This window comes from Malania oleifera, chromosome 8, assembly GCF_029873635.1.
Source record: "Malania oleifera isolate guangnan ecotype guangnan chromosome 8, ASM2987363v1, whole genome shotgun sequence".
In the NCBI taxonomy this organism is placed as follows: Eukaryota; Viridiplantae; Streptophyta; class Magnoliopsida; order Santalales; family Ximeniaceae; genus Malania; species Malania oleifera.
In genome coordinates, this window is record NC_080424.1 from 14,054,171 (window position 1) to 14,069,743 (window position 15,573).

General features: G+C 34.7%; 1 protein-coding gene across 2 annotated transcripts in view; it reads right to left on the reverse strand.

The window, feature by feature from the left end:
* The window catches only part of LOC131162323 (uncharacterized), a 75,968-nt gene extending 61,532 nt beyond the window's left edge, over positions 1-14,436 (reverse strand). The window contains exons 1-5 of one of the 2 annotated variants that reach the window (XM_058118669.1): positions 14,097-14,436; positions 12,958-13,042; positions 12,777-12,847; positions 5,542-5,656; positions 5,215-5,294 (exon numbers count right to left, since the gene is read on the reverse strand). In XM_058118669.1, coding sequence (XP_057974652.1) covers positions 5,215-5,294; positions 5,542-5,656; positions 12,777-12,847; positions 12,958-13,042; positions 14,097-14,218 — 473 coding nt within the window. In that variant the 5' untranslated portion in view covers positions 14,219-14,436. The remainder of the gene's footprint in view (positions 1-5,214; positions 5,295-5,541; positions 5,657-12,776; positions 12,848-12,957; positions 13,043-14,096) is intronic. The other variant, XM_058118670.1, reaches the window with a different exon arrangement.
* Between the last annotated feature and the right edge of the window lie 1,137 nt (positions 14,437-15,573).

A 15,573-nucleotide genomic window follows, 5' to 3' on the forward strand; every position in this document is an offset into this window, starting at 1 on the left:
ATGGTAAAATTGTAGAAATATAGAAAATCTTGAAAAATATAAAGAATAAAAAAAAATGCAAAAAAGACTATCAATGAAGCTAAACATAGGGCTCATGATACTTTATGTACTAAACTAGAAACAAAAGAAGGAGAAAAAGACATTTATAAACTTGCGAGAGCTAGAGAAAGAATATGTAAAGATTTAGGTGATGTAAAATGTATAAAGGACAAGAATGACAATGTCTTAATTAGAGAAGAAGACATAAAAGAGAGGTGGCGGAGATACTTTAACAAGTTGTTTAATGAGAACCAAAATGAAAGATTGAACTTGGTAGTGACAAATAAGGAGAAGACTAAAAAGAGGAGATTTATTCGCAAAATTGAAGTCCTTGAAGTTAAGACGGCATTAAAAAAGATGAAGAGTGGGAAATCAATAGGACTAGATAAAATACCAATTGAAGTTTGGAAATGTTTAGGGGATAAAGGAATTATTTGGTTAGCTAATCTAGTCAACACTATTATAAAAACCAAGAAAATGTCAAAAGAATGGAGGAAGAGTACGTTAGTACCTTTGTACAAAAACAAAGGCGATATTCAAAACAGTAATAATTATCATGGAATTAAAATTATGAGTAATACGATCAAATTATTGGAAAGAGTAATTGAACATAGAATAAGATTAGAAATGAAGATTTCAAAAAATCTATTTGGTTTCATGTCTGGAAGATCAACAATAGAAGCTATTTATCTTTTAACAAGTTTAATGGAAAAGTTTAAGGAAAGGAAGAAGGACTTGCATATGGTTGGAGAAAGGTTATGATAGAGTACCTAGGGGAGTGCTTTGGTGTGTATTAAAAAAAAGGGAGTTTGCGGTAGACATATAAACGCCATTAAGAATATACATAATAGAGTAGTGACTAGCGTTAGGACTGTAGGAGGCGATTCTAGAGAGTTTCCAATTACAATAGGTGTACATCAAGGTTCTACTCCAAGTCCTTATCTTTTTACTTTAGTAATTGATGAAGAAACCAGGAATATCCAAAATGAGATCCCTTGGTGTATGTTGTTTGTAGATGATATCGTGTTGCTTGATGATAGTAGAAACAGGGTGGAATCTAAGCTAGAAATTTGGAGAGACACATTAGAGTCTAAAGGGTTTAGGATAAGTGGGAAAAAGACAGAATATATGAAATGTAATTTCAATAATGTTAGGAGTAGCAATAAAGAGAGGATTAAGCTGAATAATCAAGAGATTAATAGCATTGATAAATTTAGATATCTTGGATCTATTATGCAAGTTGAAGGGGAAATAGAAGAAGATGTAGTACATAGAATTAAGTTAGATTGGCTAAAATGGAGGAGTGTGTCAAGTGTGTTGTGTGATCGTAGATTAGCCTTAAAATGAAAAGGACTGTTTTATAAGACGACTATAAGGCCAGCTATTCTTTATGGTTCAGAACGTTGGCAACTAAGAAACAACATGTACAAAAGATGAAAGTTGCTGAGATGCATAAGTTAAGATAGATGAGTAGTTTAACATTAAAAGATAAAGTAAGAAATGAGCATATACGCAATAATTTAGGTATAGCACCAGTTGAAAACAAGATAAGAGAGGGGCGGCTTAGATGGTTTGGGCATTTGAAACGCCAGCCTAGTAGAGCACCTATGAGGAGGAGTGAGTTAGTTATAATTTATGGCATGAAAAGGAGTAGGGGTAGGCATAGGCCTAAAATAACTTGGAATGAGGTAGTGAGGAAGGATTTAATAGCCCTTAATCTAATAGAGGAAAACGCTCTGGATTGGTTGAATTGGCAAGAAAAGATTCATCTAGCTGACCCCTTGTTGTTGTTGTTGTAGTTAATGCCCACAATATGTTGCAAAATAGGAAGTTGTACAAGGCTTTATCCCTAGATGTTTCTGTTATATGTTTTCAAAGAGCCAAGACTCACTCACATCCTTTTTTTCTTCTTTTGCATTGCTTAGTATCTTAGAATTTGTGGGAACAATTTTTTGGTTTCTTTGTTGAGGATTGGGTGTGCCCAAATTTTCTGGAAGGTTTTACTCACTTTCTTTGGAGGATTCGGTAGAAGTACAAACACCAAAAGGCCCTGGAAAGAAATGCCTATATCTTCAGCAAGTGGTCACTAGCTTTACAATTGCTTTACCATTGCTTTGGGCTAGAGTTGAGTTTATTTCATCGCCTATGAGACTTTCAATAATAATAACACCCACACCTGACCAAATAAAGTCCCTTATGCTTACCCACCACACAACTATAATACTAAACAAAGACAAAAATAAAGATGAGTACAAGAAAGACAAACCTGAATCAAAGGGTTACACCTACCCAAAGAAAACAGTGGGCTCTTCCACACATCAAGATACTCAGACACTTTACTCACAACTAGATTCCAAAAGGCTCAAGGCCAAGGATTAACACCCAAAGGAATCCCTAGTTTTTTTTTTTTTTTAAATCAACAAATAAGTGTGTTAATAGAGAAATAATGTATAAAACAGGAGAACAAGGAATTCCCAAAAAAAAGGGAAATTAAACTAGAAAAACAAAATAATTAGCACAAAACAGCAAACAGACCACACTGAACATCTTCAAAACACATTCCCTTGAAACAACCAGCAGCAACAGCCCATAAAGAAGCCAGATACTGAATCTTATCCCAAACCAAAACCTAAGAAAATCTTCTTCTCCTTAAAAATATGCTTTTTCCTTTCCATCCAAATACCCCACATCATAGCAAACAAACCACACCTCCATAGAGCAGACTTGTCTTTTTACTCCTTCCAAAACCCAGAATTAGCCAACATACCCTCCGTAGACTCTGAAAAAACCCAACTATTCCCAATAAATCCAAAAAGCATGTTCCAAAATCCAAATCTTCCAAGAAAGAGACAATGTATTAACAAATAGAGGCATATTTTTAGAAGTATCAAAGCAAACGACACAAATATCTGGAGATAATGCCTTAGAAGCCCTCCTACTCTGCAACAGATTATAAGTGTTAACTCTATGAAGAACAACCAACAAAATAAAAACATTAATCTTTTGCAGAACTTTGTCCTTCTAAATTATATGAAAGAAATAAAAGTATATGTTCTCTCAGGTCAAGAACTCAAAGAAAGAATTGCAAGAAATTCTCTTGAAAACTCCAGCACCCACTTCCTCACTTCCTCCCGCTTCCTCCCTATTGGATTTTGGACAGACAGCAACCCTCCAAAAAACTCAACAAAGATGAACGCTCCTCCACTTCTCTATCATTCAAAGATCTACGGAAATGAAAATCCCACAACAAATTCTCCTCATTAGAAAGCGAAAAATAAGAAATACACACATTATGTAATGAAGAAAAAAGAAACCCCTGAATAAGTCAAGCATATCCAAAACGCCACAACCAGCTTAAAAAGCAGACTCTGAAATGTTAGTTGAAATTTCAAATTAATTGCAGCAATTCCAACCCATATATATCCGCAGGCCAGATACCCTCTAAAATTTCTGAAGAGTATGAATATTTCTAAAACATTTACCATCCTCAATCAATAAAAATAGAATATTATCAGCAAACTACAAATGGGACATAACTACCCCTTCATTACATCAGTCCCCTGCACATTACCTCTCTCCACTATTCTATCTATCAATATGCTCAAAATGTCAACAGCAAGAACAAACAAAATGAGAGAAAACTACCCCAAACACCCCTCAAAGCTGCAACATTTAGGTTCCCCATTAATAAACATGAAGAGAGGAGCACTAGAGAAGGAAACCCTCATCCAAAACCTCCACCTACCACCAAAACAATTCCTAGCGAACACCTTTTATATAAAACTCCAACTAAACACAACCATAAACTTTTTGAAAATCTAGCTTAAAGAAACCCCATTATCTTTCCTCCTATGCACATCCTCAACCAGCTCATTAGCCACCAAAATAGCATCCATACTTTACCTCCCACCCACAAAAGCAGTCTGAGAAATGAGAAACTGTATCATGCAAATACAAACCCAACCTATCAACATAAACCTTTGCAATAATCTTGCATGCACTATCCATCAAACCATGATATTAAATTTCATTATTTACCCTGAAATTTTGGATTTCAGTAGAGGCTAAAACAAAATACAACTTTATTTTCATTGTTATAAAAAATGTCATCCAAATTTTCTGATATTTTGAACAAATTTTCAAATTTTGAAACAAGAAACTGAACATAAAAATTTTTTAAAAAAAAACTAGGGCTTTTCATTTTAGTTCTAAAAGTATTCACAATCAAATATTTAATATTCCCCAAAGTTTCATTCATAGCTCCCATAATTTTACTATAAGTTATTGTTGTTTCTTTAAATCAAAATAAAAATTAAAATTTCTATCGAGATTGAAATTTCGGTAAATATTTCCATAAATTGAGACCCTCAAATTTTACTTTGAAATCAAAATCTTAGTCCTTAATTCTACCGAAACATTTTCATTCCATCTTGTACAGAAACAACTTCAATAATAGTTGAAATCCAAAATACAACTTTCATTAATTTCTCTGAAGTTATGGATTTCAATAGAGGCCAAAACAAAATATAACTTTATTTTCATTTTTACAAAATTTCATCCAAAATTTCTGATATTTTGACCAAATTTTCAAATTTTGAAACCAAAAAATGGACATAAAAATTTTTAAAAAAAAAAATCTGGGGCTTTTCATTTTAGTTCTAAATTATTCACAATCAAATAGTTAATATTCCCCCCAAAGTTTCATTCATAATTCCCATAATTTTACTAGATGTTATTGTTGCTTATTTAAATCGAAATCAAAATTGAAATTTCAATCGAGATTGAAATTTCACTAAATATTTCCGTAAATTGAGACCCTCAAATTTTACTTTGAAATCAAAATCTTAGTCCTTCATTCTATCAAAACAACTTCGCACCATCTTGTACAAAAACACTTTCAATAATAGTTGAAATCCAAAATTATAACCAAATCATATCCAGTACCTTTTTACTCCCCTTTCAACTATGCCTCCATGTGATTTCATCCATATGATTTAGATTGTTATGAAACATCCAAACTCAATCATCATAAAATATTAGACCATTAATATTATAAAATTATAATTTCCTCAGAGCATTCAAATTGGAAAAATCTTGAAAACTATTAATCAGGATGAATCATTGCAATAACTATTCAAAGGTAGGAGAAAACTAACTAATTAGGAAATGCATAACCTGTGGCCAACAAGCACAATTGCAGGAGGGGAATCCCCATACATTGTCTTCAAAACAGTCAAAACATCATTGCATAGAGTCTGCAAATAATAAAAGAGCACTTCACTTTATGCAAAGGGTTGACCAATAGAAAATATATATATTATAAATAAATATTTCGTATAGAGACTGCAAATAATAAAAGAGCACTTCACTTAATGCAAAGGGTTGACCAATAGAAAAAATATGTATTATAAATAAACATTCCGTTCTAAACCAACAACTAAAATTAGGTCACTTGGAACAAATCAACTTTTAGCAGCATCTAGTAACTATTGGAATATTCACCTCGATAGACAGGTCTAAGTCATTGTTTGTGGATGACTTCCCATGTCCTCTCAAGTCCATGGCAACCACCCGAGCTCTCTCCTTAATTTTGTTTGCTGATAATGCAAATGAAAGCCTGGTGAAATGAATTTGTGAGTCAGGCATTACCTCCAAGAATATCAAAATAAGACATATGACTCACACAAGTGACAAAGTTTTCAGGAGTGAATCAAAGACAGCTCAGAATAAAACTGATAAAGACCCCTTTTTAACTCGTTGAAAAATGGAAAATTGTTTGCTAAGAAAAACATTTGAACAATATAGGCAAGCCCTTTCTCTAGAAAACATCTTATTAAACATCACCATATTTTATTTTTCTTTAATAATTCATAAGCAATTTAAAGAAGATTTCAAAGCAAAAATCTCTTCTAGGCATAAAGGCTTTATTAGGCTCCAAAAACAGATTCATTTCACTATAAAAACTGTTCTACCTTGTCAAGACTCAAGAAGCCCCACAAAGGAAAAGTCTTAGAATTTTGCAAACAAAAATGCTAACATGTTGAATGTCTATTGTTGAATTATTGAGTAAAATGGAAAACCTAATCACAATGATATGTCTCTCCCTCTATTTATAGTATATGTTAAATACATACTGATGAACAAAATACCCTTACTAACTCACACTTACTAACATAACACAAACACATACTAATAATGCTAAATGGCCATTAACACTCCCCCTCAAGTTAAAGCATAGATATCATATGCTCCTAGCTTGTTACAAATGAATTTAAGATGAGCAGCCCCCAAGGCTTTAGTGAATGAATCCGCCAGCTGCAAATAAGACATACACGAGTGGTCGTAATGAACTTCAGCACAAGTTTCTCTTGAATAAAGTGGCAATCAACTTCAATGTATTTTGTTTGCTTATGAAAGCTAGGTTGGAGGCAATATGAATAGCAGCTTCGATATCACACATCAACTTCATAGGAAGATAATGTGGAAAACCCAATTCTTCAAACATATACTTCAACCAAACAAGTTCACATGTAGTGTGAGCCATGGCCTATACTCTGATTCAGCATTTGACCCAGCCACCACAGTTTACTTCTTACTTTTCCACGTAACCAAATTAATCCCAACAAAGATACAATACCCAATTGTAGATCTTCTATCAAAAGGTGACCCAGCCTAATTTGCATTTGTATGTCCCTAAATATAAGTGTGACCCCGATCCTAATATAGGAAATCTCTTCCAAGTACACCTTTGACATATCTCAAGATGCGAATTTTTTTTTTTTTGATAAGTAATAAGTTTATTGATAACAAAAATGAACACCAATTACACAAGGAGTGTACATGGGGTAAACAAATCAAAAACAAAAATTACAAGAATCCAGTAAATCAAAAACAAAAGCAAATGATTGGTTTTGCAAAGCAGCCAACCAATCCATCAAAGTTGTAAAGAAAAATAGCTTCAGGTCCGAAATGGATCTTTCCTTATCTTCAAAACAACTACTATTTCTCTCCATCCAAAGACCCCACAATAAACAATGAGGAACCATCAACCAAATAAACCCATTTCGATAACGACCAAAGCTGCCTTGCCAACATGCTAGAAGTCCCACCACAGACTGCGGCATAACCCAGCTCACTCCAAACAAACCAAATATCATAACCCACAAGTCCATTGCAACCGGACAATGAATAAAAAAGATGATCAACCGTCTCATTATTACACTTGCACATGTAGCACCAATCCAATATCTCAAGATGCGAATTTATTGCTTCCTAGTGACTTCTCAAAGAATCAAGAAACTAAATCACACCACTTGTTGCGAAAGATATATCCAGTATACTTAGATTATTCAACTTTCCAACAAGTCTCCCATACCAACATGGCAACATGGATCAAGCAACAAAATCACCCATATCTGGCACAAACCTACTGTTAGGATCCATGGGTCAATCAACAAGCTTGGAACCTAACAATCCAGTATCTAAAAGATCAAGAACATACTTCCTCTATGAGAAGACAGTTCTCATGAAGCAAACATATGGCCTAATTTTCTTTGCTTCTTCTTCCCCAAGAGCAACCTAGTCCCCTCTTCTAGTATTACAGCACCTCTTGAAACTCTAGGTATCTTCATGGTATGAGCATTCAACTCCGACCCATCTGCAACCAATAGTTAGCGCTTTCACTTGTTGCTTGTGCTTAATAGGGTTAATACCAATAATATGTTGCAAAGTACGAAACCTTTGAAGGCTTTTTCTCCAGATATGTGTTCTTTATGCCTTGGTAGTTCTAAAACAGCTTCTGATTTGTTTTTGCACTATGATTTTGATGCACATGGGCCTCACTAGCACAATATTGTTTGTTCTGAAGACCGGTTACCCCTCACATCTTTAAAACTCATTGTCCAAGGGGAGGAAATCCAACCTCCACCAATCCTTGCTATGAGAAGTGTGATCAACCTCCAACAAAAAAAAAAAAAAAGCAAAGGCAAAAGTTCTCTAGTGCATCCTGATCCTTAAAACTTCTGTGAAAATGGAGATCTCAAAAAATTTCAAGCAACTAAAACTAAGGCTACAAATTCTCGCAACAAACTCTATGATGCTCGATATTCTATTTATAGTTCTCGCCCTCTCTTTCAATTTGCTCTTTCATCCATGATGACTTTAAATTGTCAAATGCAGAAAAGAGCCTCCTCTTGAGAAATTGAAAGGAAATCTTTCAATCCGCATTTGGAAAAGTTAAGGAAAGGGTTTTTGTTCTTTTGGAAGAGAAATCTCAATTTAGGGTATGGTTGGGATGTGGTTTGGATACCTAAGTTTGAGGGGAGTTTGGAGCTTGGAAATGTGGTATCTAAAAACAACTCTTTAATGGGAAATGGTTATAAAGGATCCCCTTAGAGGTTAACTCCCCATGGTCTCAAGTCACTAAAAGATAAGAATAAAATTCAGCATAATTCGTGCAATATTAGATGCAGTGGCAATGTTTCTCATGCGAGTGCTTGGTAGTTCATTTCCCAAGTTACTGGTTTGTTCTTTCCTCTCACTCATTTCAAAGTGGGTAATGGCATAAAACCCAATTTTGGGAACACATTTTGGTGGGTGTGACTTTATTGGAGCTGTTGGTGCCTCGACTGTAAGATCATCTCCTATTAAAAGGATTTTTCTTTTCTTGGGATTTACACTTAAATGTAGTCTCAATGAAAGAGAGTTTGATGAGCTTACTTCTTCCTGATAGTGTTGAATTATTTCATTCCTATAAATAGGGAAGTTGCTCAGCTATGGTTAGGGAATTCTTCAAATTCCTTTTCTTCTAAATCTTTCTTTTTTTATCTTTCAAGACCAGTAACCAATTGTACTTTTCCTAAATATCAAGTTGTTCGGAAGGCCAGTGTTCCTTAAACCTCTGTGTTTTCACTTGGACTCTATCTCTTAACAAAATTAATATAAATGACTTGTTACAGGGTGGCCCTATAATGCTCTTAACACAGATATTTGTACGTTGTGTCACATGTCCAATGAGACTAATGGGCACCTTTTCTTCATTGCCAAGTCAGGATGTTCTTTTCTCCTATTTTGGTGAAATGCAGGTCGCTCCAAAAAAATGTGTATGAATTCTTACTTCTAAGACGTCCGGGTTTTGGGAAAAGTAAAAGAGGGAAGGCTTTATCGTTCTGTGTAGTGCATGCAACATTTTGGACACTGTGGTTTGAGAGGAATGCAAGGATATTTAAAGCTCAACCTCTCCTTCCCAGCCATGGGATAGGGATAATTTTTTGCTTCTTCTTTATCATATTCTTTTGTGGTGCTTTTTTTTTTGGAGTGGGGAAGAGGGGGGGGGGGGGGAGGGATGTGACAATGATACCTCTGATAAATTCGCATGACTTACTTTGTTTTGCATTAAACAAGTTCATACCAGCCATGTCATTCATAAACCAAGATTGGGAATTCCTTTTCACACATTAGTGGAAGGAGGGACTTAGATGAAAGCAAATTACGAGGGATATGCTCAAACATAAAGAACATAAGAGTTGGGGCAAAGAGTGAGGAAAAAAAACAGGATGGGACATTCTGAAACCAGGTGTGACACCTAGCAGCTCTACAAATCAGCAGCAGCCACCTGGCAGCTCTAAAGACCAGCAGCCAACACCTAGCACACAGATGACAGCACTGCAGGACCCTTGTTGCCACCAGCTGCTGCAGTCCTGCCATGTTTGCAGCCTAGGAGACACTTGGCAAGCAGCTGACAGCAAGTAGCTGCTGTCTTGACCTTTCCAGGCTTGCAAAGTAGCCTCAAAGCAAAAAAGAATACCACAAACTCTCGTTGTAAACCTTAGTTCTAGAGAGAGAGAGAGAGAGAGAGAGAGAGAGAGAGAGAGATAACTCTGCATAAAATGAAGGAAATTCAAAGAAAATCAGGAGAATATACAGAAAATTCAGAGGGAAACTTGAACTAAGTTTGAAGATGCTGAAAATCAAGGTAGGTGTTCTTAATTTTCATTTATTCACACTGAAACTTGAACTAAGTTTGGAAAAGCTGAAAATCAAGGTAGGTGTTGAAAGGAAATAAGGGTAGAAACTTGCATAGAGTTGAATCCTAATAAGGGAGATTTACGCTTGTTATTTCTAATTACTAGATATGGATGCATATATGTTTTTTTGGTTATCATAGCCACATATTTGTTTAGTTGGGAAATTTTCATGTGATAGATATTCATCTTGTATAGTTTTACTTGCTATGGAAAAGCTTGTGTATGCATATGTTGAACTGCTGTTATGTAAAATAGTTGGCACCATGTGTTGTTGTGGTTGTGATATTGTGGAATTTGAGCAAGTAGGGATTGTGTCTCCCTTGGGTGAAAGGCCGTAAACCTCTAGAGGGTATTTCCACACTAAGCGGTATTTGGCCAAGCTGGAATTTGGCATTTGTTGGTACTTCTGCATTAAGAGGTAGTTGGCCAAGCTGGAATTTGGCACTTGTGTGAGATAAAATGTGCACTTAGTTGGGACAGCGCTGCTATGTTGAGAAAAAAAAAACATGTAAATGCATGGTATTTGGATGTTGGTATTTGGATGTTTTGTGATGATAACTTTAGATGAAAAGATTACTTAGAATAAAGAGTGTGACTATGCATATTGCTTACAATAAAAAGTGTGTTCATGCACCTTGTCATTTTGCATGCATATAAGAAATCATATGTTAAAGTGTTGAAATCCTTATTTGAATGAGTGACAATTAAGAATGTCTACTGAGCCTGTGGTTGCTCACCCTATTCCTTAAAAATTTTAGGCTCAAACTAAAGGAGAGCCCCACTTATTAAGTTCCCCAAAAGACTGCCATTTTTGACAAGTATTATAGGATGGCAAGAAGACAATAAGGATATTAAGCATGTATTTGGTTGGCGGTTATGTATGTAGACTAGGAAGTGTGAAAAAGATGTTCTATGTAAAGTACAGCCAATGTAAAGAGCTTAGAAAAACGTTTTTAGTTGTTTTATGAAATATATGTATGTATCTTGTAACTACAACAAATATTCATTCTTAATTGGTTTCTAACTTGTTTTCAAAGGATGGTTTAGCAAAACAAATTCTTGACAAGTCCTAGTGCCTCCATCGAATTTTAGATGGAGTCACGCAGTCACGTGCCAAAAATGGGGACGTGACAAGGGAGAGAGCTATTGGCATCTAATCTGCAGTTGTAGTTAGCTATTTTGTGGAGAATGCCTTATCCTGCATCTTCTATACTTTTGTTTTGTTATGAATGGATCTTGTTATCTTAAAAAAAAGTCTTTGGAGTCTAGAGATGGTTGAAAGTGAAGCAAATGCTTAGACTTTCACTGCTAGAGCCAACAACATATAATTGGAAGGTCAACCAACTTAATGGTTGTGATTTGCATATCGACATTATCACCCAAAATTTTATTCGTAGATTTCACAAGGACAGCTCCCAAAACAACACAAACCACACAACATGAGACCAGAGAGGAAAAAGAAAACAACCAGAAACCAAGTCAGGTACAGGAGAGCCCAATCCTGCAAAACACCAGCAGCAGCACAAACCAGAAACCTAAGATGAACAGCAGCAGGCAGAAAGGAAGCACTGAAGAACTTTCAACTCCATCTCATACAATAATATAATCTTGAGGTCTCTAACTCCCAAGCTTGAACATTCCTAAAAAATAAACATTTCCCAGTGGCTCCACCATCCGAAGCATTTATACAATAATTAACCAAAGCATCTATACTACTTGCCGACAAAAAAAAAGTTCATTTGATTTTTTTTTAAGGGGGATAAACCAGAGCAGGCATCACATCAAAAAATAAAGCATTAAAAAAAGAACTAAGGAACACACATCCCTTCCAATAAATATATGCCAACACCATAAGACTCCCTCATCTCCTTAGTCATCCACCGATGTGATCAAAGCCATTATTGCCCCAACATCCCTGCCCAATACAGGTTTCTTCTCCACCATAAACCTCCAAGTCTGAGGCACAACTTTCCAATTAATTAAAACTCAAGAATCTACTAGCTAATGACCAAATATTAAATACTAATAGGAGAAATTTTGAAAAAAAAGAATTACAATAATGTTCTAAAATTGAGTCAACAATTCCAAACTCCTTAACCTTGCTCATGCAGGACCTGCTCACATTCCTCATGGATAACTTCGCAAAATTAACATTCAATAAGCTTTTGATTAACAAAACCATGAGCAGGCATTTTTGGCTTGGGCCATCCAAAATGCCATCTTGGAATCACTTTCCTTGGTATCTTATGCCTGGGAATTCGATTACTATTCACAAGGTTATTTTTGCTTCATTCACTCATTTGGATTCCTCAGATATAATCTAATGCTATTTCAATAAGTTTTCCAAAACATTGCTGAACCTATAAAGATATATTATGTACAATCTTGTGACAGACATATATATTGTTTATATTAATAAAATATGTCCACAACAATATTTTTAAAAAATAATAATCATAATAAATAAAATCAACAACAATGATTATTATTTAATCATAATAAAAAATAAATAATATTATTTAATAAATTTTTTATGAGAATAATCATAATAATGAAAACGAATAACAAAATAATGAAAATAAATCATAACAATAGTAATATGATTTTTAATTAAAAATAGCAGTAAGGAGGCATTAAAGAGAATATGTTTTCACTTATAAAAAAAATGATAATAATAACTTAAAAAAAAAACTCAACAAGAATTAGTCATACCCAGAATATCCACCGCCATGCAGACAAAAAACAACTGGCCCTTCTGTTCCAGCCGTGTACACGTGAAAGACCTAAAATGACAAAAGACATTATAGAGAATTTTTTGAGCAATAATTTTTTGAAATACTAATAAAAATAAAATACAGCACTGATGGAAGAATGGAATTGTGTTACTACTAACATCATTTGAGTTTGGGATGCAAATATCATCCTCTTTGTCAAAATAGCCCAACCAATCCAAAGGAGAGTACTTTTGTTGAGAAGTCCTACAAGAACAATTGGAACATATGGTAACAAAATCTTAACAAAACCACCAAAAGATAAAACAAATTAAAATATAGAAATCAAATATCATTGTCAATCCTGAATCAAAAACAATGCCTTAAGCACTATTAAATAATAAATATTGATAAATAGTTGAGCTAATGAATCAGTGTCTTATCTAGCCACCTAGCGCCTCAGGTCATTGAATGACGATATGCAGAAATGTGAAATACATAGAGGAACTATGATAGGATTTTCACCTTACCAAAATTACTTCTATCCATCCCTCACGGGTAGAGATCTATAGGTGGGGGGTTTCATCTTTGCTCAAACATTATGCTCTGAAAAATAACTAAAAAAACCTACACAATTTCTACAAAGTTATCATAAGTCTTCTTTAACTAACTGCCAAGACCTTCCGCTCATCAGTTGCATTTCGCTGTATGAGAAGTGAGAATATGTAAATTCGAGCTAAGTTTTCTTAACTAAAATTGAACTAAGTAAAAAAAAAAACTCAAACTAATTTTTCTAAATGTTTTTAATTATTTGATCTTTTTCCCAAGTAAACTTGTTGAATGAATAGCTATTTAATTCACCTAAATAAGGACTATTACTCGCATGTCCAATCATTTGCTTCATAATACCTGAAAAACCCCCACAACATACAATTTCCGCAAGCCTGCATCACAACATTTTTCCTTCATGTGCCAGCATATGATGATATAGAAAAATAACCATAGTGTACAAATTTCTTATCCACCATACAATGTTTGGTTCCATGGAAACCAAAGTAAAATGATCGAATAAAAGTCAGGCATAACATCAGAAAATAATCGACCAAATTAACAGTGCTCTACGACCGAAAGCGTAAATTTTCACTCTACAATTTCCTCCAATTTTCATTTTTCTCCGGAAACAACCCAAAAAAAAAAACTGAAATCGAATTGGTAATCAAGCAAGAAAAGTAGATTTCAAACTAGAGACTAGAGATCAATAAGCGTGGACAGAGCGAAAACTGGAAACGAATACAAGAGCACTAAGAAAAAGAGAAATAACTGAGTTGCAGGCCGGTGAGGGATAGAGGAAAAGGCAGATTCTACTTGGCGGTGGCGTTGTGGTTGCGATGGTTCTTCCTCGCATGTGTTCTCAGGAAGTGAAGCAAGGTTCCAGGACTCCATATGGGCTCTCTGTAATCGGTGAAAATTTCAGATCCCACCCACGCGTATAACGTACTCCAAGTTTGAAACCATTACCGGCCTGCCGAGTCCCACATAAATGTCACGCGCGTAATGGCACATGCAAGAGACCCCAATTGGACGGCCCTGTTATCCCACATGCTTCTTCCGTGTCACTTTAACGTTGTGGCGAATTAGAATATATTATCACCACTATACTCAAGTTGGAATCAGGATGCTGTTAGGAAGGAGTCATGGGCGACCTTCATACACATATATGAGCACCAATTTGATCTAAAAGTTTTAGGTCTAACCATATAAATAAGCACCATCATCTACTTAATCTGCTTTTTCCTTGAATGGAAATCATTTTCCTTATGGGAGTAAGTTCAATTCCAAAAGTTGCTCAAGTGGGTTTTATCATTGTGTCTTACATGTCTCGGATTGCATTTCACATGCATCCGAGCCAATTCTACCTCCCACATCTTGATTTTATTCAGATCCATCTTCCAAACTTAAATGATTCTTATTGACTTTAGTCACACACTTGGCCCTCCAACTATTAGCAGCAAAGTTACTAACCGTCGATTCTGATACCACTTGTTAACATCGGAAGAGTTCATGGACTTAATACACATGGGTGAGCACCAATTTGATCCAAAAGTTTAAGTCTATTAGGTCTTAGGTACAACCATGTATAAAAGCACCCATCATCCATTCTAATTTTCTAATGTGAGACAAACTCACAAGTGAAATTCTCAATAAAATCAAACTAAAACTGAAGTTCCAATATTAATTCAAAACAAACAAATTGGTTTTAACTATTTTCATCCCATAATTTACAATATAAAATTTTAAATTTTCATCATTAAATAATCTTTTAAATGTGCTTTTATTAAAATAATGCATTTATATGGCTGCAAAAAGTAATGGGCAGAAAAGATAATGGCCGGGAATGGTGGGGATATTGAGTTGCAGAAATCAAGATAGCAACTACTGTTTTACATAGAAAAAAAAAATAATAAACTGATGAATGGATGGATTTTTAACTAACACATATTCAATCTGTTTAATAAAACTTTAAACATATTGAATGGTGAACTACTACTTTGTTGAAAATATTGCAGCAGTGCTTCCTTCAGCAATTTTTAGTTCAGCAAAGCTTCCAATTTGAGATTTGTTTTCAGCAAATTCTTCTTTCATGGAGAAGGAATAAACACAGATTCCGGACTAAAATCAAGGAATCCATATCTTACCTAATTTAGGAATCTAATTCCCATGATTTATGGGAATGGGAATGAAAATCCTGAAATACAAATGTATGGAATGGGAATTTTCCATTCCAATCCCAATTCTAT